The sequence below is a fragment of the Adiantum capillus-veneris genome, chromosome 24, assembly GCF_014529385.1.
Source record: "Adiantum capillus-veneris isolate H3 chromosome 24, ASM1452938v2, whole genome shotgun sequence".
In the NCBI taxonomy this organism is placed as follows: Eukaryota; Viridiplantae; Streptophyta; class Polypodiopsida; order Polypodiales; family Pteridaceae; genus Adiantum; species Adiantum capillus-veneris.
In genome coordinates, this window is record NC_140954.1 from 45,962,161 (window position 1) to 45,970,832 (window position 8,672).

General features: G+C 43.7%; 1 protein-coding gene across 1 annotated transcript; it reads right to left on the reverse strand.

Annotated features, from left to right (window-relative positions):
- Nucleotides 1-270: 270 nt before the first annotated feature.
- LOC147426308 (uncharacterized) lies at nt 271-1,078 on the reverse strand. Its single transcript, XM_086499368.1, has 3 exons — nt 611-1,078; nt 416-517; nt 271-315 (listed from the first exon to the last, which is right to left on the reverse strand). The coding sequence occupies exons 1-3, from the start codon at nt 905-907 to the stop codon at nt 271-273; spliced, it is 444 nt and encodes a 147-aa protein (XP_086355494.1). The 5' UTR covers nt 908-1,078.
- Nucleotides 1,079-8,672: the final 7,594 nt, after the last annotated feature.

An 8,672-nucleotide genomic window follows, 5' to 3' on the forward strand; every position in this document is an offset into this window, starting at 1 on the left:
CAAGACAATATAACCATTAACTCTATCATCCATAGTATTGTTTGCAGAATAAAGATACAAAATTGACAAAAGTATATCAATGACAATTGTACACATCATAGGCAAAATCACTTGATTGTTAAACTTTGCGAATGTAATAGTTACAACACCATTGTCATTATTGAAAAAATATACATGGTTTTCAAAAAGACGTATAAAAGTCGTCTCATGATACATATGCTATGACAAAAAGAAACTAATGCTATCTCGCTACGGCTAAACTGACATCGTCTAATCAAACGTCTTATCGTGTCCAAGCGGCGTATTTGTCAGATTCTGAAAAAAAAAACAATAAGACAGCTTTCTGTAAGTATAAACATATAGCGACGTTTATAAAACAATACAACGAATAGAAAAGAGTAACCTTAATACTAACCATACCGCCGTGAGAACTCAGAATGTCCAATAGGGCGTTTAAGCCCTTCCAGCCTGCGTACTCATGCTCATACGGTGTGGGGTCACGTCCTGTCATCGACCACTGTCAAAACATACAAAGAATCCATTATGTTAGAATTTAAAAACCCCTAAAATGTAAACTATCAAACCTAAAGAGCAATGCGAAAACACTTACAAAATTGGCCTCAAATGATGTCCACCCACCGCTCCCCAAGTGGTACGAGCTCCCTGCCTCTACTCTCGCTCTGGCTGCCTCCTTTTGTTGCTTCCACTTGTCGGGATTCTCGCGCGCTGCTTTCTTCGCATTCTTCCAGTCTTCTTTGACTAGCCAATTTGGTCTGTTCCACCCATGCTTGATTGATTTTTGCACTTTGAAACGCTTGTTCTTGCAGTATTCCCGCATTCGAACCTTCATCAGGTTTTCATTGAAGTGGTCATCCCGTCTTGGAACGAAAAACTCGTCATGAAGCATGCTGATGACTTTGTCTTTTAAATCACTTGGTACTTCACTCTAGGTGTTTAGTATGTAGTGTCTTAACACCTGAGAGCAAAGACCGTGCATGCGCGAAATCACCTTCTTGCCTTCATTATCCAAGATGATGCCTCCGCTGAAGTCGACGGAGTAAGGCAAGCCCTCTCATCGGTGACGCGTGAACCTGGGTATCTGGACAGGGGTCTCTAGCGGCGTGTTGACGACGGGGGTACGGACGTCAGGTGTCTCCACTGGAGTTTGGGCCCCGAAGGGAGGAGTGTTGACTGGAGTGACTCCTGGAGGAGTAGCTAGTGGTGTGTAGCTGCTAGGAACAACCGTCAGCCGCACAAAACTTGGTGTAGATGGCGATGCCGTGGCTAGTGTCGGGGCAGGCAAAGAAGGGGAGGGTAAAGAGCCTCGTTTAACACGAGGTGAGGCATCGGTGGCGGCATCCCCACACAACAACCTCCACCGCCACCACTAGAGCACCGATGCCTAGACGAGTATGAAGATCGTCTTGTCGACACCGAAGCTTAGGAGCGTGCTGAATATTCCAAAACAGAGCGAGATGCGGCCGGAGTAGGAACGCGTACCACTGTCTCTGCTCGGGTGACAAAGAAGAAAGAAAATGCTCATCATCCATACGTGCATCAAACACACGAACATTTAAACTTAATATTGAATGAATGGAGAAGAAAACATGGACAAGTAGAGAGAGAGAGAGAGAGAGAGAGAGAGAGAGAGAGAGAGAGAGAGAGAGGACTCATAAAGGGGGAGGGATTCCTGTGTAGAGAGATTCTGTTGAATTTTTGTGAGTTTATAAAAGCACTGCATTTCGGGTCTGCTCATAGAAGTCGTTTGTAAAGGTCTTCTCATAGAAGCTGCATCGCAAAGGTCTGCTCATAGAAGTTTCTTGCTCCACCACTAAATTTAATTGATCGGGTGAAAGAGACGTTGAATAGCAGTAGTAGTGCTTCTTAGTGTCTCTTTCACCTGATCAGCTAGATCTAGTGGTGGGACGAGCAACATCTATATTGAGAAAACCAGCTTTGCGATTGCAGCTTCAGACTCCATCCCATAGAGAGGGGTTGGGGGGTTTCTTCTTAATTTCTGTCTGGCCGGGGAGGGTAAATCGGGGGGGGGGGGGGGGGGGGGGGAAGGGGGGGGGGTATGTAAAGAAAATGGGGGGGGGAGAGTGCGAGGGTTTTATCCGATGCCCGTAGGGCGGGAGGGGGGAAAAATGAGTTACGGTGGGGGGGTACTGAGAGTGGGGGGGGGGGGGGTGAAATGAGTTTTTTTCTTTTTTTTCTTTGATTTCCGAAAGCCGGCTGTCAACATGTAAGGCTTCAAACAAGCGGATACAGAGCATGTGTCACACGTGGACCTAGACTGAATGCACATAGGGCACCCTCATTGAAGAGGAAAATCTACGAAGGTCATCAAGTGTATCTTCCAAAGAATCATGTGTTACGCGATGGGTTTTTGGGAAGAGAGCCACCGAGGATGTTTGCACAAGCATGGTTAGAGCAGAAGGAGATGTGTGATGACAGATTGCCCCCAGGGATGAAGAGACTATCTCTATGGTACGAGTTACCATACTGGACCTGACTCATGATCAATCACTTGCTCTATCCAATGCACATATTCAAGAATGTAGGTAATCTAGTATGGGACTAGCTGACCGGCAAGAAAGATACTTTGGGAGCCAGGGTTGACCTTAGAAATGTGGATTGTATGGAGAAATATTGGTTGCGAACAGCGTCCGATGGATCGATAAAACTCCCTAAAGCACCATGGATTTTCACAGGAGCCCAAGAACACAAAGTAAAAGAGACCATTCAATCTTATGAAGGCTACCATGTGCCAATCACAGCAGCATCAATGGAGGAGATCAAAGAAGATGCTTAGTCACAAGCCGTTGAGGTGGTTCCAGACGAACATCAAGATGCTACTCTCTATGGGGTGCATGCAGAGGATCTACAAAATGAAATGGAGGACATCTGTTTAAACGGAGAGATCTATATAGATATAGGAAGTTATGATGAGCTATGTGAGGATGAGAGAGAGATATCTTCACTACAAGAGGTTGTGTGCTCTTGTGACGCTGTTAGCGACGGAAATACACTGGGTATTTATAACCCCCGGCGTCGCTAAAACCGTCGCTAATAGCGTCGCTATATGCGACGCTATAACCGTCGCTATGACCGTCGCTATGAGTGTCTCTATATAGCGACGGTCATAGTGACGGTTATAGCGACGTTTACATAGAATTCTATAGCGACACTTATAGCGACGCTCCAGAGCCATAAATAGCGACGGTTATAGCGACGCTCGAGAGAATTTTTTTTTGGTGACAGGGCATTGAATGCCCTGCCACCCATCAAGCATATTGTACTTGATTTACTTTTTAAAAAAAGTGCAAGGGTAGATAATAGACCCAAAATAGTCACCCACAAGACGCATTGTTTGCAAACTTGACAAGCGTAAAATTTACAATTGTACACATCATAGGCAAAATAAATGGATTGGCAAATGTAATAATGACAATTGTACAACATCATAGGCATAAATAATTGATTGGAAAAATGAACTGCGGTGACAAATGTAATAATATACATGGTTCAAAAAGACGTATAAAATCCGTCTCATGATACATAAGCTATGAGAAACCCTAAACTAATGCTATCTAGCTACAGCTAAACTGACGTCGTCTAGTCAGACGTCTCATCGCGTCCAAGCAGCGTATCTGTCGGATTCTGCAAAAAAAGACAATAAGACAGCTTTCAGTAAGTATAAACATTTAACGACATTTATAAAACAATACAAAAAATATAAAAGAGTAAACCCTAATACTAACCATGCCGCCGCGAGAACTGATAATGTCCATCAGGGCGTTTAAGCCCTTCCTGTCTGCGTACTCGCGCTCGTACGGTGTGGGATCACGTCCTGTCATCGACCACTGTCAAAACATACAAAGATTTCATTATGTTAGAATTAAAAAACTCATAAACCCTAAACTATCGAACACGAGGCGGTGTAAAGGCATCGGCGGCGGAATCCCCATAACAACCACCACCGCCACCACTAGAGCGCCGGTGTCTAGACGAGTGTGAAGATCGTCTCGTCGACACCGAAGCTTCGGTTCGCGCCGAATGCTCCGAAAGAGAGGGAGATGGGGATGGAGTAGGAACGCACGATGATGCGCCAGAGCGATGACGCTCCACGTACCACTGTCTCTGCTGCGGTGACAAAGAAGAAAGAAACTCCTCATCATCCATACCTGCATTAAACACAGGAATATTTAAACCCAATATTGAATGAATAGAGTAGACAATGACGCAAAGACCATTAAATACAATGACGTAATGACGCATATAAATACAATGACGCAATGAATTGAGTGATAGAAGAGGCAAGTCGAAAACTCAGAATTTTCAATCAAAAGATGTGAGCGCGAGTAGAAAAGAGCGTTATACACCATGGAAGGTACTTAGAGAGCCAGAGCTTTTAGAACACGGAGCAAAATTGTTCAAATACAATATTTGTGGCTTTAAGAGATCTCTCTCTCATCCTCGCATAACTCAGCATAACTTCCTATATCTATATAGAGCTCTCCCTTTAAACACATATCCTCTGTTTCATTTTGTAGCTCCTCTGCATGCACCCCATATAGAGTAGTAGCATCTTGATGCTCGTTTGGCACCACCGCAGCAGCTTTTGATTGAGCATCTTCTCTGATCTCCTCCATCGATGCCGTTGTGATTGGCACATGGTAGCCTTCATACGTCCTTGCACTACGAGGGGCTACCTCTATGACGTACCACCAGTTTGATGTAGACTTTGTAGGATGAAATATCACTTGCCAGAGCCACATAACGTACATGAGAGCTTTCAAGCACATAACTTGTAAAAGGGGGATGTTAACTATTTACATACTTACTTGTTCACAATGCTCGGGTAGTACGAAAGTTTCTCTTAGGTCAGTCCATTTCTTAGTAGAATCCACCTCAAGAAAACCAGACTCTCCTCTACGCACAGTAGCGTTGCGACCCTCCATGATTATCTTGAACCATTGCACGTCGAACAAGTCGACAAAAAATCCTCTGTAATTGATCCTCAAGATCTCTTGTAGCGTGCCGACGTAAGTGAGTTCCGCCACCACAGGATCCGCATCAGAGGAACGTCGTCGACTAGACTGTTAAAATTTTGCCATGATTCCACAATCTTGAGTAAAACGCTTTTTGTCGATTCGTTCCACCCTAAAATGTCGACCTTTACACCATGCTGCTGGGTATGACTTATACTACAACGAACAAAGATTATGAGTGGCCGTTCAAACGTTTAGAAATAAAGTCACTAGCTAGTCGTACATTGCAAACTTACCTTGGTCGCGCAACCCCGAGAGTACTCCCACTCTTCCTCAGTCACTTCGTCACCGCATTGTTGTGTGCTTTTCAATTGGTTGTGCAACCATCTTAAGCTCATGAGTGTTGGTAGGCTCTCCAGAACCGTCGGATAGTGCATCGGTGGTCGTCTTCCCCGTCTCCACTCGATTCGTGCCCTTTGTCGCTCTTGCTTTGCATCCTCATATTGTGAAATCCACTTTTGCATCACTGGATTGTGAAGCATGCAAAATCGGTTGATTTTAGCCTCTAGATCTTCCGTCATCTTCTTCTCAACACCGAGATTGCACATGACAATCCCAGATATGCGCTCATCATCTATGGTTCTCCATAGCGTGTCCCGGGCTTTATCAAATCCGTCTAGCCACTCTCCAATGTACACTAGGGACTCTGATATCAACCAACCTTCTACCATGCTACCCTCCGGACGTGCCTTTTGACGCACATATCCCTTAAGCGTTTTCATGAAACGTTCTAAGAAGAACATTCATCTGGAATGAACTGTGCCAACTATTTCCACCTCATCAACTATGTGAACAAGAAGATGCACCTGAATGGTTAGCATGGTAGTAGGAAAATGTTTCTCAAACATGCACACAAGCTCCGCAGCATTTAGTTTGGCGAATGGTATGGAGTCTACGTTGATCTCCTTTTGTGAGATCCATTGCACCAGCTTTGCAAGTTTGTAGATTGTGTTACGGATATCAAGAGACAAACATCCCTCAATGGCAACCGGTAAAATAAACTGTAAAGTATGTGCAACAATGATATTAAAGTCCACATTTTATGCAATGATATTAAAGTCCACTATGAACGTACCTGACACATTTTATGCCAATCGTGTGACTTCAAACCGGTAAACTTTCCTTCTTTAGTAAAACACGTTCGGAGCGAGTGCATTACGCTAGTGGGGGTCTGCAAAGATTGAATGGTCTCTTTTACTTTGCGTTCTTAGGCTCCTGTGAAAATCCATGGTGCTTTAGGGAGTTTTATCGATCCATCAGACGCTGTTTGCGGCCAATATTGCTCCATACGATCCACATTTCTAAGGTCAACTCTGGCTCCCAAAGTATCTTTCTTGCTGGTTAGATGGTCCCATAGTAGATTACCCACATTTTTGAATATGTGCATTGGATCGAGCAAGTGATTGATCATGAGTCGGGGCCAGTATGGTAACTCGTACCATAGAGATAGTCTCTTCATCCCTGGAGGCAATCCGTCATCGCACATCTCCTTCTGCTCTAACCATGCTTGTGCAGACATCCTTGGTGGCTCTCTTCCCAAAAAGTCGTCGCGTAACAGATGATTCTCTGGAAGATACGCTTGATGACCTTCATAGATTTTCTTCTTCAGTGAGGGCGCCCTACATGCATTCAGTCTAGGTCCACATGTGACACATGCTTTGTATCCGCTTGTTTGAACCCTGCATGTATACACATGATAATAGATCAACTATGGGAAAAAACAAAATTTACAGTGTCTGAGTGAGGAGTGTCAATAGATCACCTGAGCATTCTGTTAGCCCGGGATAGTCATGCATGGTCCACATTAGAATGCCTCTGATCAAAGCATTCCGTCGTCCTGTGTGTCGGCTCATATCCACCACCTCTATGCCAATCCACAATTGTTGTAGCTCTTCCAATAGTGGACGAAGATACACATCCATATTCTCCGCTTTATATCGCCCTGGCACAATCAAGCTTAGCCATAGGTGCCCCTTCTTCGTAGTCAACCACAGGGGAATGTTGTAGTTGACGATGACAACGGGCCATACACTGTAAGATGTTGATCTTTGACCAAATGGATTTACACCATCCATAGCCAGGACTAAGCGCAAATTTCGAGCTTCCCTGGAAAAATCCGACCATGTTCCATCTATATGTTTCCAGGCTGCGCAATCTGCAGGAATTCGTAGCACACCATCCGAAGATTTATTCTCCTCATGCCATGATGCTAGGGCGGCCATGGACTTACATTCGAAGAAATGCTTGATGCGAGGAAGCAGAGAAAAATTTCGCAAAACCTTTTGTGGAATTTTTGTCCCGTGGAGATCTACTCGATATCTTTCGGAATCACATTTCGGACACTATCAGATCATTATACATTTAGAGTTTTATTAAAGTAAACTAATTGTAATAGATCACCTGAAAAGCGCTGTGACACTAGTGTCACTCCATCCAAACTTTGGCTGCATGTTGAGAAGAACTAGGAGTGCTTTCAATCTAGACATACGTGCTCCATTATACAATGGCGTATCGGCTTCACTTTTCATATCATCATAGATAAGCCTTTCTGAATCCATGATCGTCTCGATCATTTCATCAATCTCGGGCTCAAACATTGCCTCGTTGGGAATGTGCTCTGCATGATCATCCCCCGAGCTATCAGAGGCTACATCTTGTGGCCTCACATATGCTGCTTGACTAAAGCGCCTGTGAACACGTCTATTGGGTTGCAAGATTGCTGCTTGTTGGCCATCGTCAGAGTCCGATGAGTTATAATTGGCAACAACTCGATCTATAATAGATGGATCGAACTCGCCAAATTCGCGAACGTGCTGCAAAGAAAAACGTCTTGTCCGTCGCACAGCATGCTTGCATTGATTACAAGGACATAAGACCCTCGTTGAGAGATAGGTGTTTCGGTTGGACGGTCCCACATCCTCGTCACTACTCATAATGAGGATAAAAATCTTATAGCCTGGACAACAAATTTAATATTCTATTGGCATTCTTCGTCTTATCTCTCTCTCTCTCTCTCTCTCTCTCTCTACCTCACATTCTCTAGTCATGTCCAATCCCCACACACCTCGGTCTAGAGGTGCACGGAGATCAGAACCACCGGGTTATAATCTCGTCTTTATTGGTCAAAACCTATATTTGTGGGTACAAGAAATCTATAGGCCCACGTCTACATGATACTGCATGTAGTGGACAAAACCCCTTTGCCTCTTCTCTAGCTGTAGCACTTCACAACATCTTAACATCTTTTCACAGTAGATCTTTTCATTGTTCGTCTAACTCTAAACCCTAAACTGTAAGTAATTCTTGCGTGGACTCGATCTAACGTAAACAATCGTAAATCTAAATAAACGTAAATCTAACTAAAAATAAACCTAAATCTAATTTAACGTAAGTCTACATCTAACCTAATGTTTAACGTCTTTTGGGATAGTTTCCTACGACGTTAAAACTCTCTTCTTCTTGTGTGTGTGTGTGTGTGTGTGTGTGGGTAAACCTAAATAAACCTAAGTCTAATCTAATATAACATAAATCTAATTCTAACGTAAATTATGTTATATTAAAAACAAAGAACTAAACTAACAGGGATTATAAGAACCTTAAAACTGATTTAACACATAA

Coding starts and splice junctions, on each gene's coding strand:
- LOC147426308 (XM_086499368.1), bottom strand. CDS start 907: ATGCTTCATGACGAGTTTTTCGTTCCAAGACGGGATGACCACTTCAAT. Junction 518..610: donor CATCATTTGAGGCCAATTTT/GTAAGTGTTTTC, acceptor ATGTTTTGACAG/TGGTCGATGACAGGACGTGA. Junction 316..415: donor TGAGTTCTCACGGCGGTATG/GTTAGTATTAAG, acceptor TTTTTTTTTCAG/AATCTGACAAATACGCCGCT.